General features: G+C 31.4%; 1 protein-coding gene across 1 annotated transcript in view; it reads left to right on the top strand.

Annotated features, from left to right (window-relative positions):
• LOC136988137 (zinc finger protein OZF-like) overlaps window positions 1–11,130 on the top strand; it is a 39,575-nt gene extending 28,445 nt beyond the window's left edge. Inside the window, exons 4-6 of the mRNA XM_067285965.1 lie at window positions 1,682–1,873; window positions 4,520–4,754; window positions 9,784–11,130. Coding sequence (XP_067142066.1) covers window positions 1,682–1,873; window positions 4,520–4,754; window positions 9,784–10,655 — 1,299 coding nt within the window. The 3' untranslated portion in view covers window positions 10,656–11,130. The remainder of the gene's footprint in view (window positions 1–1,681; window positions 1,874–4,519; window positions 4,755–9,783) is intronic.
• Window positions 11,131–14,802: the final 3,672 nt, after the last annotated feature.

The raw sequence follows: 14,802 nt of genomic DNA, 5'->3' as shown, positions 1-14,802 counted from the left end.
AGGCTTATTTATGTTTTCTGTTGAAACCGGATTCCAACAGAAAACATAAATAAGCCTGATGAAGATCCCAGAAGGGGAGTCGAAAACGTTTAATTTTTGGAAGTTTTCGCACCGGTTATTGGTTTTGATGTGAGTACTGTTTTTTAAACAACCCGGTGTGCTGAGGGAATATATTACTATAATGAACATTCTGAAAAGGTTAACCATTTAAAAAAACACTTAAAAAGACCCTAAAAATTGCGTTAACAACATTTTCAGCTGTATTTTACAACTGTCTGAATCTAGAAAATCAATGTGTAAAAATGGAACACACATTGATTTTCTATATTAGATAAAAAAATACTGTCATTTTAGAAAAAGGTTCATTTATTATACGAAAAATTTATATATCTGGTTTATTTTATAAATTTTTTTTAAAATATTGATTGCTTATCTTTTCTAAGAAATACATCAATATTTTTATTATTGAAATAATTGAATACTTCTCAGGATGGTGATGAAATACTGAGTGTGCACCTAATCAAACTTTTAATACATTGAAGGAAGTCATAAAATCATGTTAATATATATATATATATTATGTATATTGGAGATAATTACTATTGGTATCTTTAATTAAAAAGGTTTTATTTTAGGAATTTTCAACAATTTAAAATTTATTAGAATTTTTTAAATTACAGTAGAGCATCGTTTTTCCGAAAGTCGGTCAACCGAAAGCTTTCCAGTCGGACTGTGTCGTACTGAATTGAACGTTTTTGATACTAGATTAACTTTTAAAGTATAATTTTTTTTGTTTTTATATTCTTCAATATATTTATTTTGTTTGTACAAAATAAAGAAATAATTTTTAACGATACGATAGCCTCGATTATTATTATAAAAATTTTCGTTAGGCTTAAAATCGACGAAAATTCAACACGAAGCGACACGCAATGGAGAAGAATTTCAACGTCGGATAGGTTAAAATATTTTTTTGTACATAATCGGTTATGCGAAAAATCGGTTATCTGAACAACCCCAGTCCCCAATTGATTTGGATAAATGATGCTCTACTGTATTAGTTAATTTAAAATGAATACATTAGATTCAAATATATCATTTGAAATAGTTAATTATATAAAATTTTATCATGACAAAAAATTTGCTTTGTGTTCTTTTGAATTTTAATGGTTATTAAGCTTGTATATTGGCTTCTAATCTGAGGACTTATCACACCTTTCGGGAAACATTTTCATCTAGACACTAAGAGAACTTTTTTGCTGATTTATTAATTTATTAAGTATGCATTTCAGACAGTTATATCCCTTTTTAGATTAAAGTAGATGCTTTCTGGGCTACAAGTTCTTTTATAACTATATTATATTACTCTCTACAATGACCTAGAGGTCCTATTATTTTTTTATTACTAAAGCACAGGTCTTTTACATTTTATCATCAGATTAATAAAAGAACTTTGACTTATAATTAATTCTTGTTGATAAATAAATGATTAGTAGACTTGCTAAAATAAGGTTAAAATATTTACATTAATTAACACACTTATTGAAGCGTGAGTTTTTAAGTAATTTTTGTTAGTTAAATAGTTTTAATTTTATATTTTTATTGTCTAAAATTATGAAAAATAAAGAATTTAAATATCCATTTAAGGCAATGTTCTTAATAATTATTATATATTAAATAGCTAAAAGAAAATTTGTCATTCCTGGAAACAGCAATAGATAGTTTACCTTATGGTCTTTCAATTAAATATTCTCAAAGTGGTTACGGAGTTTGGTCGGATGTAGATATTCCAAAAGGAGTGGTTTATGGACCTTATGAAGGAGAAATAGTACAAACATTGAACGAATCGCAGCATAATGGATTTTATTTGGAGGTAAATATATTTATTAAGTTTTACAAATTAGAATGTTAATGAGTAATTTAATAATTGTTGTATTTATTTTTAAGTAATAAAAATTAAAATTTTAAGTTCTTATTAAAATTTAGAAGAAATAATGAAATGCAAAATAAACATTTCTTCTTCTAAAGTTGTGAATTTTAATGATATTGGCCAAAACAATTAAGGAGCATGTGACTGTACTCATTGAGTAGTGACAAAGAATTCCCCAACACTTCATTGACAATCTCATTGACTCCATACCACACAAATGTACTGTACAGTAGTTTTGGCTGTTTAATAAGTAATTCATTTTGGTTGTAAAGATGCATGTATATTGTTAATGTATTGTACCAAGTGCAATAAATGAAAATATGATAAGCATTTAGTTGAAATGCATGTTTTTTTCACTTACTACTGTATATTTTACTGCACCTTATATAACATTAAGACCTGACATTCAGAATGGTTTATCCTAAGTGATTTAGTGAGCAAAATCTGGAAGATTTTCTGTGGGAAACTAGCCTCTATTTAGGTGTTTGCTTCCTTAATTGTTTTGACCAGTATATTTATTATTTTGGATTTTGTATCAATTGTAACTTCATATTTAAATAAGAATTTTTGTATCGCTGAATTTATGGCTTATTAAATTGATTAATAAGTAGTAGAAATTTAAATAAATAAAAATTTTTACACTGCTGGCCAAGCAAAATGCAACACCATAATGAACTATAGATCAATATACTGTACATATTGAAATAATAATATAAATGATAATAATTTATATTATTATTATAATATATAATATTTATATTGATCTGTTATTGAAACAATGGAAGCTTCCTTTTTCATATTGTTGTATTTTGCATGGTCAACTGTTTATTATAAAAAACTTCTTACATAACATATTTAGAGAAATTTAATGACAGGTTATATTAAAGCCAAACAAAATATCATATTGTAAAGTACTATTTTTTTTTTTTAGTATCTTAGGAAACCGACTATAATTACGGTCGGTAAAACTTCCGTTAACCTAACGGGTACTTTACGCGGATTCGAGATTAGTTTGCCAGGCCTGGGCTTTTAAGCGTGCACCAAAAAATTAGTAATAACAACGATAAATATCAAGTCAAATCAAAAGTTCAAATATATTTAATTAGCAACTAGAACGTACTACGTACAAATATCAATAATTCCAAACAAAATTTATTAACGAAAATCAACAAGTCAACCCGACAATAAACTTAGCTTAACTTAATAGTAATTCCCCTTTGAAATTCGACAAATCAAATACTTAGCAACTATGAACAAAATCTCTTACTAATTAAACGTCTATCCGTCACCTCACTATACGAAGAAACTATTTTCTCAATCCTTTCGATATCGTCAATCTCGAACTCCTCTTTAGCACCTTGGATCGTCCAATTATCAATCTGGACTTCTATCAGAAAATACTTCGCTTTCGAATTAACCTCGCTCTCACAGTCGCCTCGATTTGGAAATCACCTCTCCTTCTTCGGTTAACGTACGGGTTTTATACTGTGAGGTGACGTCACACTTGAGCTGGGTTACTCCTCTTATTTACATACTTAGTTGCTAACATTAACTTTGTTCTGGCAGCTTTAAGTTTCCGACAAAGCTTATAAACCGTTTACAAAATATTTATCATAATTTTCTGGGATGTTTAAGACGGTTTATCAAGTATTTCTCTACTAGTGATTGTGGGGACTCCCCCCCATTTTTTTTCTGCGGACTGTTACTTCCGCCGGGCAGCGCAAGTGCACAAGATGGTTCCTATGGCGCTTATTTCTCTGTGAGTTGTTTTTTCTTCATTTTTCATTACTAACAAGAGAGTGGTGGGGAACCTTTGTCCTAAATAAACATAAACCCCAAACAAAAGATAATAAAATGGAAAAATAATAATAAAATAAAAATAACGTTCGGACTCAGTTCCTTACAATATTATCAGATTAATTATAAAGTAATTTGACTAGAAGTAGGTGGTCCTCACCTCTATTAATATTATTTTATTATTATTGGTTAAAATTACACTTAATTTAGACAAATAATCTGATAGTTTCATATTTTAATTAAAAAAATTTGATTATGGATTGAATGTGTAGACAGGTTATATTGTCTAACCGAGTAGTAAATTTCAAGAATGAAAAAGAATATTTTGTATTCATTAATTATAATGAAAATTTCAAAACTTAAATTAATTAATAATAAATTGAGCATACAGAAGTGTCTATTCAGTGTCATTCATAGTCGGTCCCACATATGTTGGGACAGATATGCCTCATCTGTCCCTCATTAGTCAGCAGACTACAGAATAATGTTCATTTTACACATAAAATAAAATCAAATTTAAAATTTAAATGTTTTTCAGAAATATTTTGAAAGTTTGGAATTTTAATAAGTTTTAAAGCTTTTTTTTTTATCTTATCATAGTCCAAAAGTCCAGCATATAGATATTTAATAAAAGCAAAATGTCTTTTTAAAGTTAAAATTCATAGCACTATTATTTTCCAGAATTTTTCTTTATCTTGACATTGCCTTATAATGAAATTGCTTTTTGAATTTTATATTATATATAAAATTTTATTCATGCCATATAAAATTAAAATCACTTTTGTTTTATAGGTAGTAAAAAATGGCTCAGTTTCTCATTTTGTGATTGCAAAGGATAATGCTCTGACAGACTGGCTATGCTATGTGAATTTTGCATGTGATAAAGAAAAACAGAATGTGGTAGCATTTGAAAATCACAAAAAAATATATTATATTACATCTAAACAGATTGTTCCTAATACAGAACTTCTGGTTTGGTATAACGATGAACAGTCTGAAGCACTCGAGTTTCATTGGCAAACGATCAGTAAGTGAAATTATTCAGTAATATGTAATTTACAGAATTTTATTTTTGTAGATAAATTTATCAGTTATAATATAATCTCCAAATAGTGGACACCATCAATAACTGAGAAGTTTCCTTTTTAGAGGTGTTCGCTATTGGGGGTACTAGCTGGCAGCCATACTGTATTTTAACACAGTAATCATATAATAAAGAATGCATAAACATCAAATTTGCATTATGAATGCAAAAATACCACAAAGTATATGTAACATACATAATTCATAATTAAAGTATACCTGAATGGAAGTAACATAAAATAAAAATGAAACTGTTTCTATGAGCAGAAGGTTTAGCCCATGAGAGAGTCCAAATGTCAGGTTACGAAGACTATTTGTTATTCATTTCAATGGGTAAGAAATGTATTATGTATTCTTGCATTTATAACATTATTTATGATCTAAGAGACTAATAAAAATTGATACAGTGATTTGTCTACTTTGCAGTTATTGAGTTGGTGTAATTTTTCAAACATTTTTGTTTTTTTCAATAATTGATTTATTAAAAACCATCCTTTAGCCACCACAAAGTTAAGATCATAAATTACATCATAAATGCAAGAAAACTGTATATCTTCCTACACTTTAAAGTGGTCAGCAAATTGCCTTCATAAAATGTTCTTTGTACTTTCACCAAATAAAGGCTGTTGTTTTAACCTTGAAACTGTTTTTCTTTTTTATTACTACTGTACTATGGTTCTCTTCAAATGAATGAATAACTTTGTAAAAGTTTTTGGTTACTTTGTACCATAAACTTAATTCCAACAATAAGATAGAAGTTTAATAACATTAATATGTAAGACAATAAATTGTGATTGATAACTTAATCAGATTGAGGTTCTGTAACAGATAGAGTACTGTACGACTTTTTACAACTTGCTCTCTTCCCCATTTCTATTTTCAGCATCTTAATATCTCTTCCTAGTATTTCTACTCTTCCTGGGCACGTGGATCCTCCATCAAATGTAGCTTGCCCTAGGCTCTTTTTTGAGGTTAAAACACATAAGGAGGGCTGGCCATTGAGGCTGCTGGTTAATAAAAGGACTCATCCAACCTACCACCTTGAAAAGGTGCTTGCCAAGCAACTAAGTGGGCTCCCACCTCCATCCCCCTGGGTTACATCTAGGGATTGCAATTGCTGGATCCCTCATCCAGCAATCCAGCTGGATCCAGCGCATTCTTCGGCCTGCTGGACCCAGCACCGCGGATTCGCAAATACAGTAGAGCATCGATTGTTTGACCCCCGATTAACCAACCGCATTCTAGTCGGCAAATTCAAATGTCCGCTAGTGATGTGGCGCTACAATATTTGGTTATGTCTTGGCTACTTTAATATTATTTTTGTTAAATTTTTGCATGTTTTAGCTGGCAGCACTGGCTCGACCATGAAAGGGAGGCTAGTATTTAAACCAGGCCTAATACACTATACTAAATTAATAATGTATTTTTTCATACTTTTCAGTTATCCAACCAACCCCAGTCCCCAATTGAGTCGGATAATCGATGCTCTACTGTACTCAATTAACTTTCTAAATAATGGCGTAAAAGTCTACGTTGTCACATTGCCGCTTTGCTAATTACTAGACTGCTACTAATTACTTACTCACTACTTTACTAACACTAATAATTAAATTACTTATAAATAAACTATACTTTAATCAATCCAGCAAAATTTAATAAAATAATAACGTATTCAATCTCTTTTAACGATCTTCCTCAGTTACAAAAAAAAATACAACATTAACTGTAGAACATAAAATGTGTTTGGAATAAATATAAAAAGAACAGTGCTTAATGCCATCCCATTTTGAAACAAGATACATAGAAGTACTGCCAGGTCTAATAATTTTCGTATTGTATACCGATGTAATTCCACTGTTTTCAAACTTTTAAGAAATGACAAAAAGAAAGAGGATTGGAATTAAACAACGAGTATATATTTGGTGCCTTTACACAACCAACGTTTCAATTCCAAGCTTGTTTATGTGGGTGCAATGATGCGCTGTTTAAAACAAAGGCTCAAGAGCACAAATATACAATCAGTAAGAACCTTGACAACACTGCGCTGGCATCATACGCAAGACAGAAGGATGTTAACGTCCAATGGGATCAAGCGGCAATTATAAAACGACGACGAATAGGCAAACAGTCAAACATCTTGAGAGATTGGAAATCTGCAAGGCACACATGGCAACTGGTTGCATAAACCATAGAGATGCAGACTCATTGTCTACCGTGTGGAGATCCTTTTACATTAATTAATATTATTAATGGACAATGCTGGTTTCGTTGTTATATCTTATATATATATATTTTTTTTTTTCTGCTATTTATTTTGTTTATTTATCTATATTTTGTCCGTTTGGGCGTTTTCTGTTAATTTTTATATTTATTCCAAACACATTTTATGTTCTATTTTTTTGTAACCGAAGAAGATCGTTAAAAACGATTGCAAACCTTATTATTTTATTAAATTTTGCTGGATTGATAAAGATGTAGTTCATTTAACTTAGTCTATTTCCAGTACATAGCTTTTATATACTAAATAACTACAGACTGATATGTAGAGCATATATAAGAAAACTGGTAAGACTGATAGCCACTGATTATCCTTCCTTACATTATTATAATATATTAATATAAATTAATTAGTAGAATTACCTTTTCTACTATTTAACTTAAAGATTACATTATAATTATAATCTAACTAAACATTTAAAGTAAATTATCTCTATCTCAAGTGTTAAACTGAACCAAAGTTAAGTTCACTTCCTAAATGTGTAAGAAGTTTTACTGATTGATAGTGACCAGTCTAAATAATAAAAGCTTCTTAAGTATTTTAAAAAAAATGTTTTATTTCTTTAAAAAAAAACCATAAATTGCTGGATAGATAGATATATAACACTTTATTGCACCAAAAATACATCTGCGCTGGATCCAGCTGGAATGATTTCAATCCAGCAAAAATCCAGTTGGATTGAAAACACTGCTGGATTGCAATCCCTAGTTACATCTTCCTTCATTGAGGCTAAAGCATCAATATCTTCGGTCTTGGGTAACTTATCCTGTAATGAGTGTAGTTTCTACAAGTTGGATGTTGTTGCTCTCTACTCCTCGGTTCCTCAGTTTGAGGCTGTTATGCTTGCAAATACTCTTCTTGTCAACGAGTGCTTTACAGCGCAGCAGGTCTTAGAGATGCGCAATGCCTTGCTTTTTATTACCGAAAACAATTATTTTCGGTTTAATGGGAAAATATACCTACAGAAACAAGGGGTCCCCATGGGCTCACCGCTTTCTGCTGTATTGGCGGAGTTACTCATGAGGCATGTTGAGCAAAGGCTCTTCAATTTCCCCCTCACGATAGCATACCCATTGTTATACCTCAGATACGTGGACGATATTTTCGTAGCTTGGCAGGACATGGAGGAGGATTTCCTTGTCCTCAAAAGATTACTCGCGAAGATTTATTTTACCATCAGCTTTACCTGGGAAAAAGAAAATGAAGGAGTTATTGCATTTTTAGATCTAAACATCTCCAAATCCCAGGGAGCTATATCGTACTCCGTGTTCCATAAATTCAGCTGCATACCCCCTTTAATCCCTGCTACAGCATACCAGCCACAGCATTACATCAATGCAGCTATTGCCCCTTTAATTAGAAGGGCCTTTCTGTTTTCTTCCCATCAAACTGCTATCAACATTGAACTTAATGCCATTCGTTCAGCAGTAAATGCGGCGGGGTACACCAATTCTAAGTATAGGTACATCTTAAACAAGGTCAAAAGATTGCTTTTTCCCGCCACAGCTTTACATGTTCCAAAGAAATGCATGGTAGTCATTCCCGCATTACCATTCTGTGGCCAAGTCACCATTAGTGTTTGCCGTATTTTAGGCAACACATGCTTTTTCTTCCAGTCTCCCCACGGCCAAATCTTAGGAGGTTACTGTGCAATGACAGGGATGCTACTTCCATACTAGAGAGGTCTGGAGTTTACTCTATCCCAATGGAAAATACTGCATTCGGTATTCACACCCACTACGTTGGTGCGACAACTAGAATGTTGACTTGTCGTATTTCCGAACACCAACTTTCCATCAGTGCAGGCAAGTGTGATACCAAGCTAGCAAGAATGGCATTGCAGCACTTATACACCCTGCTGTGGGACCAGGTGCTAATGCTCAGGCATTGTAATAACAGGAGCATCGTGTTTATTTGGGAGGCCTTTCTTACTGCTGCACTAAATCCGTGCAACACTCCCACGTTTGATTTACCTGCTTTGTGGGTCAACTTATATAACAGATTAAGGCATTCCCTCCAGCTCCACGTCTCAGTATTTTATAGCGCATGTGCTTCGTCACCACGTGCATATGTTTAAATTTCTTTACGTTCAGTTCCATCATTTGTCTTGTTCCAAAGCTTTAATGCCATTAGTTCATTTCAAAAAATTTTTTTGGTTCGAAAAAGGATTTTAACCGTTATTACCTGCCTGATGAAGATGGAAATAGTTTCGTGGAAAGTGCTAGTATTTATAGTGATATTTGTACTGTACATAGTTAATGCTCGTATGTTCATTTTCTTGTCTCTTACTTATTCAGTGATCCAGGTGAAGTCCAACCGTGGTTACAGCATCTTTATTTGAAAGCTGCCATGAAAATTCGTTCTCTGATTGAGTATTTGAACCGATTCTTTTAGTTTTAAAGTATTTCATAGGTAATTAATTTTTTCAGAATAGTGAAGGTGGGACTTAGTTTTTGTAAGATTGGTTATGGATGACACTGTCTGTTATTTAGAGGTGAATATAATAGATATCCTATTTGAAGGGTCTAGTGATTGTAAAAATGTCTGTTAAGTAGAGGTTCTACTGTTCAAGAGTGTCTGTTAATGGAAGTTTCCCTGTATTATCCAAAATTTATCTATGTAATATAAATATATTATGCTTTTAGTGTTTTGTTGTTAGTTTTTTTTATATAAAATTATATGATTTTATTTTCAGATAATAATGATAATAATGCAAAAACATGGAATAAAGCTAGAAAGAAAATATCAAAGAAAAGAGAACAAAATCACAATGCAACCAATGATTGTAATCAAATAGAAGAAAATCCTAGTACTTCAAAAAGTCAATCAGAAGATCAAGTGCCTGTTGATAATGAATCTGCTGAACAAACAAAGCCTTCCGAACAATGCCTTGATTCCCACATCTGTAATACGTGTAATAAGAAATTCATAAGACTTGCCGATTTGAAGATGCACATAAGAGTTCATACAGGTGAGAGACCATATGTCTGTAAAACATGTGGAAAAGCTTTTACACAAGGTGGTAACTGCAGGAAACATGAAAAAATGCATCTTGGAAGTAAACCTTTTTTGTGTAAAATATGCAACAAGTTTTTTTCTCAAAAGGGAAATCTTAAAAAACATCTTATGATACACGCAGAACAGAAGCCCCACACCTGTGACTTTTGTAAAAAGAAATTTCGAACCAAAAGTCATTTACAGTTACATAGGAGAATGCATACAAATGAATCGCCTTACAGTTGTGGTACATGTTCAAAGAAATTCAAAACGAGCACAGATAAGAAAACCCACGAAATTTTACATACGGGAGAGAAACCATTCTCTTGTAATTACTGTAATAAAGCATTTTCAAACAAATCAAATTTATATGCCCACCGAAAGATACATACGGGTGAAAAACCACATAAATGTGATATCTGTGAAAAAAGGTTCCTCTATCGTAACAGTTTAAAAATTCATTACAGAATTCACACTGGTGAAAAACCCTACAGTTGTAACACATGTAATAAAAGGTTTAAACAGTTGGGACACTTGCATCAACATCAGAATACACACAAAAATTCTTAACAATCCTTGAAAATTCGTATACCTGAAGTATGATGTATATTTTTATATAGAATGTAAATGAAATTGCCATTTATTGGAAAGTGAGAGATTAAATTTTAAGACGTGTATAAATATTTAAATATATTTGAATAATACTGTAATGTTTCATTTCATTAGATTTGAAATTGAATCATATCAAATGAATTGAAATGGTTTAGTTAAAATTTACTATTTTCTAGTAGATTATTTTTTATTATTTTATTTTTAATCGCTTTTAAACTTCTAGTCTTTAATTGAAGGAATTAAATAGCACTTCTTTAAACAGTGAAATAAATTTCACTTGAATATTTGTATTTTCTGAAATGAATTACAGTCCAACTTGTTTATAACGTCGTCCGTGGGACCGGCAATTTTTTGACGTTATAACCGAGTGTCATTATCTGCGAAGTCTAATATTATCATAATAAATTTATTATCATATGTATAAAAATGCAAACTACATGTTTAAATCAATTTTATTTCCATTATTATATTTAAGTTTACATCGATGTAATTAAAAATTTCAAAAATTACCTTTTATAAGAAATTTCTATTTGTCATAAATTTCAATAATGGAGGAACTTCCGGTTTTGAGAATAATGTCGAATCAAAAGGCAACAAAAGCTTAAACCAGGGGTGAGCAACCTTTTTAATCAACCGGCCAATTTAAATTCTAAAAATTATTGGCGGGCTGCACATAAAGTAACACTTATTAATAATTTACAAAACTTTATTTATAATAAACATTAAAATAAAAAAACATAAAATTTAAAAAAAGTAAAGATTTCATATACAAATTTTAATGCAAAATAAAAACAAACAAGAAAAGAACAGAAAAACGAATTTACTTGAAATTTTTAATGAGAAATTTGGCACTGTTTTTTCGATACAAGCTGATCAATATCAGCCGGAATTGATGAGGTAGCTACACGTACGCAGCTTTCTAATCGTGCATCACTCAGTCTTGACCGGTGGTCATTTTTGATTAATTTCATGGTTTAAAATAATTGTTCGCAAACATACGTACTTCCGAACACAGACATCATTTGCTTTGCATTTTTCGTCAAAAGCGGAAATTTCTCAGGGCTCACATAAGATTTATAAAAATTTTTGATGTTTGCTGAGAAAAATACATTTTTTAAATCGGTATTATTCTGCATGAAAATCACTTCCATTTGAAAGTCTTCGGGAACTGTATCCACATCGATATTAAATGGCGAGGAAAGCATTTTCATGGAAACCACTGTCTTCTCAGCTTTGAACATTTGGAATCGTAATTGAAATTCGTTGATTAAAATGTCTATATATTGTGCGTATTTTTGAGAAGTAGTAACGTTTTCTTTTTCTAAATGTGGAAAGTGAGACACATTATTCTGCAAAAGATGCTGTTTCCACAATTTTAATTTGCGCTCAAAGCCCTGAATTTTATCATACAAATTGTGAATAAACTGTCCTTTGCCTTGAAGTTCCACATTAAGATCATTGAGATGCTGAGTCATGTCGATAAGAAACCCAAAATTGCACATCCATTCTTTATTACCAAAATGAGGAAAGGCATATTCCTTCATATCCAAAAACAATTGTATTTCGCTTTTTAAGTTGTATACTCTTTTTAGCATTGCACCTCTACTAAGCCAACGTACTTCGGTATTAAAAACCACGTCGCCATATTCAGTTTCTAAATCTTTCAGGAATTCTTTAAATTCACGGTGATTTAATGCGCGCGACTTTATAAAATTGATTAGTTTAATTATTGGTACTGTGACATTTGGCAAATTCAATCTTTTCGTGCACAAATTTTCCTGGTGAATTATGCAGTGGTTAACGAATATTTCCCTTCCTGTGACCTCTTAATGTCTTGAAATAGCCTTCCCGATACTCCTACCTCCATGCTTGACATTGCTCGTGCTCCATCTGTCGATATACCAATAATCTTTTCTAATGAAATTGAAAAATTTTCCAACACAGAATTTAGTTCAGCGTACACGTTTTTGCCGGTTGTAGTCCCTTGCATTGGAATCAGTGAACACAATTTTTCGGTAATATTAAATTGTGTGTCAATACCACGTAAAAATATAGCCAGTCGTGCTGTATCGCTAATATCGCAACTCTCATCAAGTGCCAAAGAACAGTATTCGAATTTTGCAATGCGTTCACGAAGCGTTGTTGCTATGTTATCGGACAAGTCTTCAATTCTCCTTGCAATGGTCAATCTTGATAAACTGATGTTTGAAATAATATTTATTTTACCAGGAAATGCTATTTCTGCAACAGCAGTCAGACATTCTTTTATCATCTCTCCATCCGCAAAGGGTTTCATTTTTTTTGCCAGTATTTGACTGACAACAAAACTAGCCTTTACTGCCGTGTTTGATAAAAAGGCTTGATTTTTGAAAATGGCCTGTTGGTTTCCCAAGTTTTTCTCCATTTGATTAAACTTATCTATCCGGAGTTGTCCTGTTAAGTTTTTATATTGTTGTTCATGTTTTGTATCGTAATGCCTTTTTATGTTATATTCTTTTAATGTCGACACAGTCTCTGAGCATATTAAGCATACAGCTTTATCTTTGACGAAAGTGAAAAAATAATCAAATTTCCACTTTTCTTGGAAATGCCTGTGCTCATCCGCAACCTTCCGTTTTTTTGTTTGCTTTTCCGACATGCTATTATGGAGTAAAAATTTGAAAGTTAAAAAAATTTGCAGGAAAACTTAATTTTGAATTAAAAAAAACTCTAATATTACCTTTTTGACAATAATATTGTACTCACGCCTTTCAAGAAACACAAGAATTGCTAAAATTGCTAGTTAACAGCTTACCAGTCTGACTGATTGTGTGACAGAAGCAAACACAAACAAGCACAGACGCGGCGCGTTCGTATTGCATGTTTGAACAAGTTGCCGACAAGTGAGTAACTCGTCACAAAAAATTGTTTCGGTTTAGTATGTACTACCATTTTATTATAATTAATTTTATAACAATATATTGATGGGAGAAAGTCGATAAAATAAATTCAATTTTAGAAATGCTTGGTGGGTCGCATAAACATGTTTAACGGGCCGCCTGTTGCTCATCCCTGCTTTAACTAATGTATGCCAATTAAAAATAATTTAATTATTTCTTTATAAACTATTTAATGTAATATGTTATATTAAAAATAATTGAATATTTAACAATTTAGCATAAAGTAATCTGAAAATGAGTACATAATAACCGATCATCACGTCGTTAAAAGTAGCAAACCTCACCCCACCAAGTCAGGTGGTGAGAGTACCACCCACAGTCGTTCTAGACCCTAGGACTAAACACGTAGTATTTTCTTTGTGAAATAAAATTTCTAATCTAATTTTGTAAATTTGGGAGTGCTTCAAATAATATGACGTTAAAACAGTGTTTTATGTCGTTACAAGTGGGTTTTTTAACATTATCTAGTATAGTAAAGTCGTGGGACCGATAAAAATTTGAGGTTACATTAGGGTTGTCGTTACATCCGATGACGTTATAACCAAGTTAGACTGTACCAGTTTAATACTTAAACTGTGTTGGAATGGAAAAATATTAACTTTAATAGCAAGAATTTTTTCCAGTTGTCTCGCAATTCTAGGATATATTTCTTTTATCCATAACAGAATAAATGAATAGCCAGTAAAATTTTTATCTATTTATTTATAACTATTTATAAATTATGTTGTCTTGCAAGTGTGTATTCAATGAATTAAGATGACAAACACATAATTAACTTTGTTAACTTTACACTTATTATTTTATTCACGTTAGATATGATTTAATGTTTCATTCCAGTAAGTTGTAAACCATTGAGACCATTATGATAATAATCTTTCCATAGCTATGTATTATTTTTAAGTTTCTGCCTTTATTTAACTCAGTTAAATTGCTAATGCACATTCTGATATGCATTATAAAAGCTTTAGCTGCTGACAACCTTCCTTTTACAAATGTACATTTAAATTGTTATTGCATACAATTTCATGTGCCTTGTGTGTTTGTGTGTGTTCTTATATTTGTAGATTATATTTTGTTATAGAATTCATCAGTTTAAAGATGATAACAGTCAAAGAACTTAACGTGTGTGCGTATATGGTTCACTGAGATATTTTTCTTATAGGAAG

Source organism: Centruroides vittatus, unplaced genomic scaffold (assembly GCF_030686945.1).
Source record: "Centruroides vittatus isolate TY-2023 unplaced genomic scaffold, ASM3068694v2 scaffold_3192, whole genome shotgun sequence".
NCBI lineage: Eukaryota > Metazoa > Arthropoda > Arachnida > Scorpiones > Buthidae > Centruroides > Centruroides vittatus.
Note: the sequence above shows the minus strand (reverse complement) of the source record. Positions and strands in the feature narration are given on the sequence as shown.